A 12,887-nucleotide genomic window follows, 5' to 3' on the forward strand; every position below is an offset into this window, starting at 1 on the left:
AAGCATTTAAAAAAATAATGAACTAATGGAGAATTCCATAAATTTTCAAATAACTACATTGACATGTATTAAACAATTAGTAGTTTAAACTTCAGAGGGCCGTAGCGGCCCCAATAATCCATTTGAAGCTTAAATTTTACAATTCTGTTGTTGTTAGCATATGAATAATGAAGGGCCTATTAGTTTATGTAAATTTTAATTTTTCGCGAAATAATTTGTTGGGACATCAAACGTATGGTTAGGATGGCTGACGCTACTCTCTCCACTCTTTCGTCATCTTTAAGGAGGGATATGAACATAAAAACCCCATAAAAATGGTCCAATTTTCAAATGACTATACTCCTACAATAGTGAATGTATTTCATTGGTCCCGGCTTTTTTGGCATTTCCTTGTGGATTGCTGTTCTTGATGTCAACTATATTGTTGACCATCTATGACCATCGAACCAATGGCTCATTAAAACCATTACGAATTCCAAAATTAAAGCCTTCCAGAAGGATACATTTAAATCAAATTAATTTCATATGTTTTAATCGACTTAAAACTGAAAATGTTGGTATTTCCAACAGACCCCTTACATGCTGTCGTGAACGTCGCGACAACACTGGTATGGTTGGCTCACGACGAAGAAGTATAAGCTGGTTGGTTTTTAAAATTATTTATTGCGTGAAGTGCGATTGAAGTCCACGGCGGCGAACTTTGACAATGGTTGTTTGGATCTTACTGATCTTCGGAATTTAGAAGTAATCTCTTTCGGATTTTTTAGAGTGCCCTCGGTCGTAGCTCGCGGGCTACCTTATATACCTAATTTTGGTGGGTGGAGACGCCGGAGTCGGAATAGAAAATTGGGAGTGGTTTATCAGGATTGGCTAGTTGGGAAAAATGTAGGCTGGGACCTAGGAAAAGGAGTGGAGGTATGCATAGGGCTGTTCTGGAAAAGGAAAGTCGGTTAAGAGGACAACAGGGTAAGTGAAAACATGTGGGAAATATGGGTGGTCGAGCGGCGCCTCCAACCACCTAGCCGACGTCTGGCCTTGAGGGTACCACTTGCCCAGGCGACGAAAACTGCCTAATGAACAGGCGAGCAAGTGGTTGGGCCCTAACACTTGGGCCTACCCTACGTATTTTATTGCGTCGCGACGGGACGCTCGAGGGTCTGCGACGCAACACATGCACCTCCTCTTGCGTTTAAGATACATCTATGGTAGCGGACAACAGGTACTTAGCTGTGACGTCGCTTACGCATGCGCAGAAAGGAATCCCACGAAAGCCATCATTGACGGTCAGTGACAGTGTGGTGGCATACTACTATACAATCTACATATATAATATCAGTGATAATATGAGGATGTATTGTACCATGTGGTCCATGTGCCGGATATTCTATAACCTAAATAGTTTATAATTGACGGGTAAAATTTATTTTCAAAATGTAAGATGCCATTAATGCGATTTTTGTAAAATAATTTTCTCATGAAAGTTGCATATATTGTTTTATTTGAAGAAAATATATTACAGGTATAAATAAAGCATTCGTTTCCCATTGTTACAAAATATATTGTTCTGTAGGATGTAATGTGTGTTTGTTAAAATTACAAATGCTTATTTTTTTTTTTAGAAATCTGTAAAACTGAGAAGACCGCCAAAATGATACAGAATAAATATCGTGCGTCACGTTTAACTCCAAAGCATTTAGACCCAAAATGTCTAATGTTTTCTATGTTCACTGCAAATGATATAAGAAATTTAAGTGTTACTAAGATACGAACACCTTTATCATTTAATATATTAGGGCATCCATTGAAAGGGGGATTATACGATCCAGCATTAGGTAAATAAATTAAATAAATGATTAACCCTTTCGATATGACAAGCTAGGTAACAAATACGCTGTTACTATATGGCGTAGTCAAGATGAGAATATACAGGGTGTCTCGGCCGATTTTGACATCTTGATTTCCTCAGTATTCTGGCACGTAGCGAAAAATGTTTTATAGGGAACTTAAATGGTATCGAATGGGGCATACTCTTGTGTTATTAGTTTTTTCGTAGATGGATGTGCCAAGGATATATGAAGGTTAACTTTGTTTATTTAAATGGAACGAGGTACTTTTTTATGCATCAAATGATGCAGCTAGACATTCTTTAGAAAAAAGTACTGACCTATGTCGAGGAAATCAAGATGTCAAAATCGGCTGAGACACCCTGTATAATAATTATTATTGATAATGTTGTGGCATGAAAATATTATATTCCATACATTAATACTTTTCTTAATACACTTCTTGTACTTTGTGCAAAATACAAGCATTTGGTTATTAAATACATGTAATTGTAATTGTGTGTTACATTTACTTGTATTTCGAGGTTTGCTTTAAATTTGTATTATCTAATAATTTTAACATGCTGATTTATAATTTAGTATAATAAGCACTGTTTTATTTTAAGAACAAATTCTGTGTATTAAGCAAGGTTTTACTGTATATGTATTTTCATGTACACAAAGAAATAAATAAATAATTTATTAAGATACATCATTTATTCTGTAAATTAGGCCCTCTGATAGAAAGTTCAGATCCGTGTGGAACATGTGGGTGCAATGTATTCAAATGTTCAGGACACTTTGGACACATAGAATTACCTGTACCAGTTGTAAATCCATTGTTTCATAAAGCATTAAGCATGTTGATTAAATTAACGTGCTTGAACTGCTTTGTTTTGCAAATTCCAGCTTATGTAAAGTTATTGTTGTCCGCAAAATTGAAATTACTTCAGCAAGGATTGCTTAGCGAATTAGAAGGATTGGAACAAGAAGTAATGACTGTTGTTTCAAATTCGAGCAGCCCTTTCGAAGTTGATTTGCAATGTGTTCAAAATGTTATTGATAATTATACAGAGAATCTTATTAATCAATCAAGATTTAATCAGTCATTTATGCAATGCAATGAAATTCAATTGAATACAAAAAATATCAACATGCAGTGGCATACATATGTAGAAAATATTCTCAAACAATATACAACGCCAAAAATTTGTGTATATTGTCAACAACCCATACCGAAACTCTCAACATTAAAGAATAAAATTATGACTACTAAAGTACCCAATACAGCTGCTGAAAAGGAACATTCACGTGGAGTTATTCATAAATTAGAAACGATTATGATAATGCCAGATCAGTCTAAGGATTATCTCAGAAACCTTTGGCAAAATGAAAAAGATTTTCTCAAAATAATTATTCCTTGCTTTGGAATGGTAGACATTGAATATCCGACTGATATATTTTTTTTCGAAATAATACCAGTTTTGCCACCTATAGTTAGGCCAGTTAATTTTGTTAATGGCCAAATGATCGAACATCCACAATCTCAAGTGTACAAAAGTATTATTCAAGACTGTCTTGTTCTGAGAAATATTATTCAGACGATTCAAGATGGAGATACAAATCAATTACCAGAAGAGGGTAAGGTAGTCTTTGAACAAATAAAAGGTAGTACAGCGATTGAAAAATTACACAATGGTTGGCAAAGTTTACAAATAAATGTAGATCATTTAATGGATCGTGATATGAATAAAACGGCAGATTCTGTAAACTGTCAAGGATTGAAACAAGTTATAGAAAAAAAAGAAGGTGTGATTAGAATGCATATGATGGGTAAAAGAGTAAACTTTGCAGCTCGTTCGGTTATTACACCTGACCCTAATTTGAACATAGATGAAATTGGCATTCCCGAAACTTTTGCCCTAAAATTAACGTATCCAGTACCTGTTACACCTTGGAATGTTGTGCATTTAAGACAATTGGTTTTGAATGGTCCCGATGTTCATCCAGGTGCTGTACTGGTCGAGCACGAAGATGGAAGCGTACAACGTATTTCCTCTGATAGCGCTGTCCAACGAGAAGCCGTTGCGAAACGTCTTTTAACAACAAGCGATAAAGCAAATAAATTTTTTAAAGGTATTAAAATTATACACAGACATTTACAAAATGGAGACGTCTTATTATTGAATCGTCAACCAACATTGCATAAGCCTAGTATAATGGCTCACAAAGCACGTATTTTGAAAGGAGAAAAAACATTACGTCTTCATTATGCTAATTGCAAAGCTTATAACGCAGACTTTGATGGTGACGAAATGAACGCACATTTTCCCCAAAATGAACTTGCTAGAAGCGAAGGATACAATATAGCTAACGTATCCAAACAGTATCTTGTACCTAAAGATGGTACTCCATTAAGTGGTCTTATTCAAGATCATGTAATTTCTGGTGTCCGTTTAACGACAAGGGGAATGTTTTTTTCACGCAAAGATTATATGCAATTAGTCTATGCTGCTTTGTCTACGATACAAGAAAATATAATTCTTGTTCCTCCTAGTATTATAAAACCAATACCATTGTGGTCTGGTAAACAAATCATATCCACCGTTATCATTAATATTATTCCATTGAATCAAGCACGTATCAATTTAACATCAAGTGCTAAGATTAATGCAAAAGAATGGCAAGTTGCGAAGGCACGGCGTTGGAAATGCGGTACTGAATTTTCAGATCCTAAAACAATGTCAGAAGCCGAAGTTATTATACGAAACGGGGAATTATTATGCGGTGTACTTGATAAAACACATTATGGCGCTACTCCGTTTGGTCTTATACATTGTATTTTTGAATTATATGGTGGAACATGCTCTACAAAAATATTAAGTGCCTTTGGTAAATTATTTCAATCTTTTTTACAAAGAAATGGATTTACGCTTGGCATCGAAGATATCTTATTGTTGAAAAAAGCAGATGTTAAACGTAAAGAAATTATTTCCAACTGCAGAAAAATTGGGGGAGATATCCAAAGATCAGTACTAGAATTACCCGATGACACGTCAATGGATGTAGTTACAGCTAAAATGGAAGAATCTTTTTGGAGTAATTCTAAATTTCGCGCGCAAGTTGATCGAAAATACAAAACTGCGTTAGACGTTTACACTAATGACATAAATAAAACATGTTTACCAGCTGGTCTATTAAAAAAATTTCCAGATAATAATTTGCAATTAATGGTTCAATCAGGTGCAAAAGGTTCTACTGTAAATACTATGCAAATATCTTGTTTGCTTGGTCAAATTGAGTTGGAAGGAAAGAGGCCACCTTTAATGATTAGTGGAAAAAGTCTTCCAAGCTTTCTTGCGTATGATCCAACACCGAGAGCTGGCGGTTTTATCGATGGTCGATTCATGACAGGCATTAAGCCTCAAGAATTTTTCTTCCACTGTATGGCTGGTCGTGAAGGTCTTATTGATACTGCTGTAAAGACCAGTAGGTCAGGATATTTACAACGTTGTCTTATTAAACATCTTGAAGGATTAGTTATTAATTACGATTCAACGGTACGAGATTCAGATGGCAGTTTAGTACAAATTTATTATGGGGAAGACGGGCTTGATATACCAAGTTCAAGATTTTTAACAAAAGAACAAATTAACTTTTTAATAGATAATAGGAATGCTATTGTTAATGAAGAGGTGGTTAAAAATCTGAAAGAAGATATAGATGCAGAACAAATTTCGAAACTAACGAAAAAAATAAAAAAATGGATAAATAAAAACGGAAATGCTTTACAGAAAAGGAGAATTAGTCCATTTATGAAATTTTCTACAGAAGATATGAATATTAAGAGTTCGAAATATGTAAAAATCGACGAAAATAGTGGAAGAAGTAAAGCTGCACTTTCGCTTATGAGAAAATGGTTAAGAACTACAGAGGAAAATAGAAAATTTATTTATGCCCAATGTATCAAGTGCCCTGATCCAGTAATGTCAAAATACAGACAAGACATAAATTTTGGTGTACTTTCAGAGCGATTAGAAAGTTTAATAGATGGATATATTGCTAATAAATCTAAAACTTCTTTAATAAAAAAAAGTAATTTGAGAGATCTTTTGTCCATGAAAGTAATGAAAAGTGTTTGTCCACCTGGTGAACCAATAGGGTTATTAGCAGCACAGTCAATAGGAGAACCATCGACTCAAATGACTTTAAATACTTTTCATTTTGCTGGCCGTGGAGAGATGAACGTCACGTTAGGTATACCTAGGTTACGTGAAATACTCATGATGGCATCCAAAAATATTAAAACACCCAGCATGGAAATACCATTTCATAAAGATATAAATAATATAACAAAACGTGCAAACAAACTGAGATTAAAATTAACCAAATGTATATTATCAAATGTTTTAAACAGTGTTACAATAAACAGACAAATAGAACTTGTGCCAAACAGACGATTGGTATATACTATGACTGTTAATTATCTTCCACATAAATTGTATAAAGGAGAATTTTGTATACAGCCACATCATGTACTGAAAAAGACAGAAGAAGTATTTTTCAAGGAAATGTTTAAGGAAATTAAAAAAGTTGCAAAAGTAACTGGTGCCTTATTACATGTTGAAGAAGAAAGGAAATCCATGTACGAAGATGATGCTTTATTAGATGAGGCTGAGCCAAGCGAAGGGATAAAATCTGCATTGACACCACGAGCAAACTTAGGAGAATTGCATGAATCTTCAGATGAAGATGAAACAGCAGAAGATGCAGATGCAACTTTAACACGATCAATTTCTCGCCACAAAGAAAATCAGGAATATGAAGATCCCGAAGAAGAGGAAATAGATGATATAAACGAAAAAGAAGATGATATTACAGAAAATGACAATGAAAAAGTAATAAATAGAGAACAACAAGAAGATGAAGACGAAGATGAAGACATTGATAAAGACAAATTGGTGTGCGGCTCAAGTGAAATATATTATAAGCAAAGAAGAAACGATGTTACAAACATGTATGTTCATGGAGTGGAATATGACTACGATGAAGATAAATACTCATGGTGCAAATTAACATTTTGGGTAAGTTCTAAAAAAGTTAATCAAAATAATAATTAAAATTTTTTGGCGATTACTAATCTTTTAGATAAGCAGAATTCATTCTTAGTAATACTACTTTTGATCATTGATCGAGCACGAATCTTACTCTCTTCTTATCGGAAAACATCAAGAAGCTTCGATCGCGTTTCCATAATTCGTCTCATTATAATTTTTATTTTTCAGTTACCACTTCAAATGATAAAATTGGATTTACCGACAATAATTAGGAATGTGGCAAATAAAGTTGTATTATCAGAGGTACCGTGTATAAAACGTGCTTTTACATTTCAAAACAATAATGGAGACACTGTTCTCAAAACTGATGGCATAAATATAATAGTAAGTGAAAGTATAATATTAGTTAAAATTTCATATTTTATCAATTTTTATTAATTATTTTCTTTTATAATATAGGAAATGTTTAAATACGACAAATTATTAAATTTAAATAAGTTATATTCTAACGACATTTATGGTATTTCTCAAACATACGGAATTGAAGCTGCTAATAGAGTAATTGTAAAAGAAGTCAAAGATGTGTTCAAAATGTATGGTATTACAGTTGATACCCGCCATTTGTTATTAATTGCGGATTATATGACTTTCGACGGCAGATTTCAACCCCTAAGTCGTAAAGGAATGGAAGACTCTGCTTCTCCTTTGCAGCAAATGAGCTTCGAAAGTTCTCTTAATTTCTTAAAACATGCTACATTGCAAGGTAGAAAATTAGAAATTAATCTGTAAAATGTTTTATGGAAAAATGATAATTGTCGAATTAATCTTGAAATATATATCTTTTGTTTTCAGGAAAACGAGATAATTTAGTGTCTCCCTCTAGTCGATTAATGCTAGGCCAACCATGTAAATCTGGTACTGGATCATGTTCATTATTATTAAAGATACAAAAACAACCAGAGTCCTCTTTATCAGTGGGTGCATAATAACTATGTAAATATTCAGCATCTTTAATGGTATTGCCATATAGGGGACATAATGAATTAATTATACATATTCATGTAAGTAAATTTAATTTTGAACTATGAACTTTCATATCCTATTTTATATATTAACTAAAACATAATAATATGGAAATAATTATATTGTACATAAATGTTTGTAAGCTGATTACATTTTATTTTGCAATAAAATATGTATAATGAAACTGACAATGTATTAACAAAAAATTCTGTCTTAAATTTTTCTTACAATTAACGCATAACATTGTCTTTAGCGATCACAAGGCTTTTGTTGTAGTCTGTATTGATTAGTACCAATTAGTAAACAATTCTGCTTAAAAATAAGAATATTCAAATCGATTGTTCATTTGTGTTTTAGAACTAGGCTTTTCAGTTTATCATAATTTGCACCGGAGAATGTTTCCAGCTGAAACAAATATAAAATATTAATTCTTAACTATTGCTTTCTGTCTTTCCGAAATGTATATTAGTTTAAAATGATACATACCACTTTACCATTCTTAATAAATACAAAGGTGGGCATACTGGTGATTTGGTATTGCTGTGCAATTTCATGAGCTTCGTCTACGTCTATTTTCAAAAATACAATATCTGGTATTTCCTGTTGAAGAGAACATATTACTTAATAAAAAATACTCCGTGTCCTAATGGAACTTTTTTTACGTAAAGAAAGTCATCTGACCTTTAACAATTCAGTAATCTTAGGTGCAATGGCCTTGCAAGGATTACACCACAAGGCAAAGAAATCAAGTACAACTAACTTATCTCCAGCCTTCGTAAGCTCGCTCTCCAGAGTGGTCTGTAAATGTAATTAATGGTTATTTTCTATATTTTAATGTAGAAGAAATAATATAAATTCTGCAATAACATGTAATTTTATTCATAAAACATTTTTTTTTTACTACATGTGCATGTGTACCTGGTACACTGATATTCTATCACGCTAATGTTGCCGATAGATAGAGATAGCTAACCATGATAAGACACTTGTTTGTCACTAAAAAGTAAAATTTAAATCTGCGTTCTAAATACAGTCATAAAATGTACAGACAACTTATACCGAATAATTTACTATACTAATATCAATTGTAGAACATTAGAATCTATATAAGATTAATTATTATTTTATTTTAAAAAATAATATCAAAATTAAAAACGTACGATTTAAAACATGAATAAAAACGAAAAGAAATAGTTTCTCTAACGACTTTCATACTAAAGGCTTAACGATCAACCATGCGATTTAAAATTAATAAATGGTACAGTGACATTTAATTATTGGGTATTATGTGTATGCATCCATCGTTGGTTACGGGCAGTTTATATCAATACGGTAGAGTAAATTGCACGTCCGCTAAAATTAATACATTTACATTTTTCATTATCTTTGATAATTCAATACACTAAAATCGGGAATAAAAAGTATCGCTTCAAACTAAGCAAGCATTAATTGGAATTGTTTATTGTTGTCGTAATGCTACACGAACGCTATACTTAAAAATGATTGTTGCGCTATTTTCCGCGGCGCTGCGCGGCCGGTACAACTTGTAACCGCAATTGCGATTACACACGTTCTAAAAAAACCATTCCATCGTAATACAAGAAAAATTTCTTACGACATTGCGCGGACGAGCATAAAGTCTTACAAGGTCAACCGGTTATACAGAAAGTATAATAGAACGAACCGCGCTATGATCGAATTCTAACATCGATTCATTTTACTTTCCAAAATTAGTATAGTATGGTTACTCCCAATGTGGACGAATCTCATGTAGCTTATATACACAGTGTATAAAATGTTTATACGAATACGAAAAATAAGATTTAAAAATAATTCTAGTTACTTACAGCATCGTCAACATAGACAGCCATTTTTATTCCTCTTGCGAATAAAATTTATCTAGGTACAAACACAAGGAACGTCGCAACAATCGCTCTGAGACTTTATTAACGACTGAGTGAGCTGGACTAAGTTAATGGTGGCAAACGCGATCCTTCCTTCGGTAGTCGATGTCGATAGCAGTGATGGACATTCGTGGGAATTTTGGTCATGCGCACTGGAACTCATGGTCACTACCGTATACACATAACTAGAATTTAGGGTACCGTTGGATCACATTCAGGAACAAAAGGGTCTAGCCGAATAAGCATGGTAAAAGTGCCCCCAAACCAAATTGAACGGGGTTAATACCACTCGATATGTGGTTCGAGAAAAAAACCCTTTTCACAGAGTTTCATTCCGGTATCTCTACTACAGGGTTAATTACGGGGTGAAAATCATTTTTTGGTTTATCCTTAGTATCCCGGTGTACATGTACTGATGTACATACTCGAGAATTTTTTCAGAATTTTTGGATGTAGATTCGATTTTTAAAAAATTCGAAAATATTTTAACCGGCGATTTTTTGTTGAAGTTATCAAGTGACCACGTTTGTTTTTATACAGTATAAATGTCTCAAACGAATTACTAATTCCTAATTTTTTCAGATTTTTCGAAGGGGTCTAACGTAGTCAAAAAAATAAAAAATGATTAAGAAATGGTGAAAAAGCTTTATATTGCTTTAATTACTTACGTGACTATGTTCGTAATTTTTTCAGATTTTTCGAAAAAATTGTTAAAGAATTATTAATTCATGTTTCCCAATTTTTTATACGGAATACAGCCGCACATGTTTCTAATATAGATATAAGTAAAATATATTTGTTTATAGGTACTTAGTTAACTATATTTAGTTCCAAATACGTGTGGTACCGGAACTCCTGTTGATTAGAACCGCCACGGCGCGGCGCGATGCGCTGATTATTTTGGTAAAGCATCCGCGACATTGCCAACATTTTGTCTGAATCTGAACAATATCATGTACTGATAAACAGGAAGATTGGGATGAGAAATCTTTGTTATCCAAAACAAAACGAAAATATAGTTCAGTTCAAAGTCCAATCACGACACATTAATAAAAAAACTGTACAAGTGTTACATATACTACATCAAATCCAACGGGCTACTAGGGAATTAGACGATGTTTTTGCGAATGTGCAAGTGATAACAGGACAATTGGATGCTCCTCCCATATAGCTGTGATAATTTATTATCTATCGCATGCCAGATATACTTCAAAAATAATATAACCTGCAGAAATACCGAGTAAATTATTTGAGGGTGAAAAGTCAATCATTGATTTTGTTTAGATCATTTATTTTAATCGAAGGAATATTTAAAAAATATTGTTCAGATTCAGACAAAATGTTGGCAATGTCGCGGATGCTTTACCAAAATGATCAGCGCATCGCGCCGCGCCGTGGCGGTTCTAATCAACAGGAGTTCCGGTACCACACGTATTTGGAACTAAATATAGTTAACTAAGTACCTATAAACAAATATATTTGAATTATATCTATTTTAGAAGCATGTGCGGCTCTATTCCGTACGAAAAATTAGGAAACATTAATTGATAATTCTTTAACAATTTTTCCAAAAACACTTTTCCAAAAAATCTGAAAAAACTACGAAATAATAGTCATAATGTTACGCTATAGCTGTAAAAATATGAACATGGTCGTGTAAGCAATTAAAACAATATAAAGCATTCCACCATTTCTTAATCATTTTTTATTTTTTTGACTACGTTAGACCTCTTCGAAAAATCTGAAAAAATTAGAGACTAGTAATTCGTTTGAGAGCTTTATACTGTATAAAAACAAACGTGGTCACTTGGTAACTTCGACAAAAAATCGCCGGTTAAAATATTTTCGAATTTTTTAAAAATCGAATCTACATCCAAAAATTCCGAAACAATTCTTGAATATGTACATTAGTACATATATACAGAGATACTAAGGATAAACCAAAAAATGATTTCCACCCCGTAATTAGCCCTGTAGTAGAGATACCGGGTTGGAACTCTGTGAAAAGGGTTTTTTTTCGAACCACATATCGAGTGGTATTAACCCCGTTCAATTTGTTGAAGTTACAGGGAAAGAGACAAGTTTTTATGAAAGAAAACAGCATAAATGTACAGTAAAAAGTGGAAAACAATTTATTATTTATTTAGTTTTATTTACGTGTGCAGCCGATTTATTACATGAATACCAACATTTGTTGCTGGGGTAAGGAAAACTGTAGAAAACCTTGCCAGTATTCGAACAAAAATGTTGCACGTAAAAATGAACGTGAAACACACAGATACATAAAATATATAATATTATATACTGGAGACATATACTTTATCAATATTAATAGAATACCTTTAAATCAAATTAATTTCATATGTTTTAATCGACTTAAAACTAAAAATGAGGGAATTCCCAACAGGCCCCTTACATGCACCTCCTCTTACGCTTAAGATACAACTATGGTAGCGGACGACAGGTAGTTGTGACGTCAACGTACGCATGCGCAAAATGGAATCCCACGAGGGAAAATTCCCACGAATGTCCACCATTGGTCGATAGCATAGTTGCCAGTGTTAGCGTATTTTTCAGTCATGCGCACTGGGATTCGTCTCAGTATAGGACTAATATCGAGTAAAACGGGTAGTATGTGATCCCTGTTTGATTATACTAGATAGTTTTGTTTAAACTGTTAGAAAATGAATAAAGAAGGGAAAGATGTTGAAATATCTGTTGAAACAGAACGTCAGTCTCATATAATAAAGAATAAAAACTTTATTTTGCAGAAAAAATTGTAGAATGTCAATATTTGTTGCGAGAGTATAAAAGAATACAAAATACATTTATACAAGGTAGTCATAACATTATATGCTTGTGTGTATATAGTGTGGTTCACCTACATAAGGCAATCTAAATGTTTCCTCCAACCCCTTGTGGGGGTATAATAAAGTTTTCAAGGTTATCGATATTTATCGCGTATAATTGTATAATCTTTTTTATTGCAGCGTGCAGTTGATGTAAAGATATGCCCAGATATGTGCATTACATGTCCTTGAAATGACCTTTCCTATGAAAATTAAAAGGAAACGACAAAT

At 33.2% G+C, this 12,887-nt stretch overlaps 2 protein-coding genes across 2 annotated transcripts; one reads left to right on the forward strand and one right to left on the reverse strand.

Annotated features, from left to right (window-relative positions):
• Nucleotides 1-1,268: 1,268 nt before the first annotated feature.
• On the forward strand, nt 1,269-7,903 carry LOC122397324 (DNA-directed RNA polymerase I subunit RPA1). Its single transcript, XM_043396438.1, has 6 exons — nt 1,269-1,519; nt 1,620-1,832; nt 2,556-6,907; nt 7,109-7,264; nt 7,340-7,643; nt 7,733-7,903. Exons 2-6 carry the CDS (start codon nt 1,649-1,651, stop codon nt 7,864-7,866), a joined length of 5,130 nt encoding a protein of 1,709 aa, XP_043252373.1. The 5' UTR covers nt 1,269-1,519; nt 1,620-1,648; the 3' UTR covers nt 7,867-7,903.
• A 133-nt stretch (nt 7,904-8,036) lies between these two features.
• On the reverse strand, nt 8,037-9,912 carry LOC122397325 (thioredoxin-2). Its single transcript, XM_043396439.1, has 4 exons — nt 9,751-9,912; nt 8,585-8,701; nt 8,390-8,503; nt 8,037-8,308 (listed from the first exon to the last, which is right to left on the reverse strand). Exons 1-4 carry the CDS (start codon nt 9,772-9,774, stop codon nt 8,246-8,248), a joined length of 318 nt encoding a protein of 105 aa, XP_043252374.1. The 5' UTR covers nt 9,775-9,912; the 3' UTR covers nt 8,037-8,245.
• Nucleotides 9,913-12,887: the final 2,975 nt, after the last annotated feature.

This window comes from Colletes gigas, unplaced genomic scaffold, assembly GCF_013123115.1.
Source record: "Colletes gigas isolate AHSC1104 unplaced genomic scaffold, ASM1312311v1 Colletes_gigas_Sc00009, whole genome shotgun sequence".
Classification (NCBI taxonomy): domain Eukaryota; kingdom Metazoa; phylum Arthropoda; class Insecta; order Hymenoptera; family Colletidae; genus Colletes; species Colletes gigas.

Bases quoted from the DNA above. Each gene is read 5' to 3' on its own strand.
- LOC122397324 (XM_043396438.1), top strand. From the start codon at position 1,649: ATGATACAGAATAAATATCGTGCGTCACGTTTAACTCCAAAGCATTTA. The intron at 1,833-2,555 runs GTAAATAAATTA...TCTGTAAATTAG, and splicing joins ATTATACGATCCAGCATTAG to GCCCTCTGATAGAAAGTTCA. The intron at 6,908-7,108 runs GTAAGTTCTAAA...TTTATTTTTCAG, and splicing joins GGTGCAAATTAACATTTTGG to TTACCACTTCAAATGATAAA.
- LOC122397325 (XM_043396439.1), bottom strand. From the start codon at position 9,774: ATGGCTGTCTATGTTGACGATGCT. The intron at 8,702-9,750 runs GTAAGTAACTAG...TTACATTTACAG, and splicing joins CTGTCTATGTTGACGATGCT to ACCACTCTGGAGAGCGAGCT. The intron at 8,504-8,584 runs GTCAGATGACTT...TCTCTTCAACAG, and splicing joins AGATTACTGAATTGTTAAAG to GAAATACCAGATATTGTATT.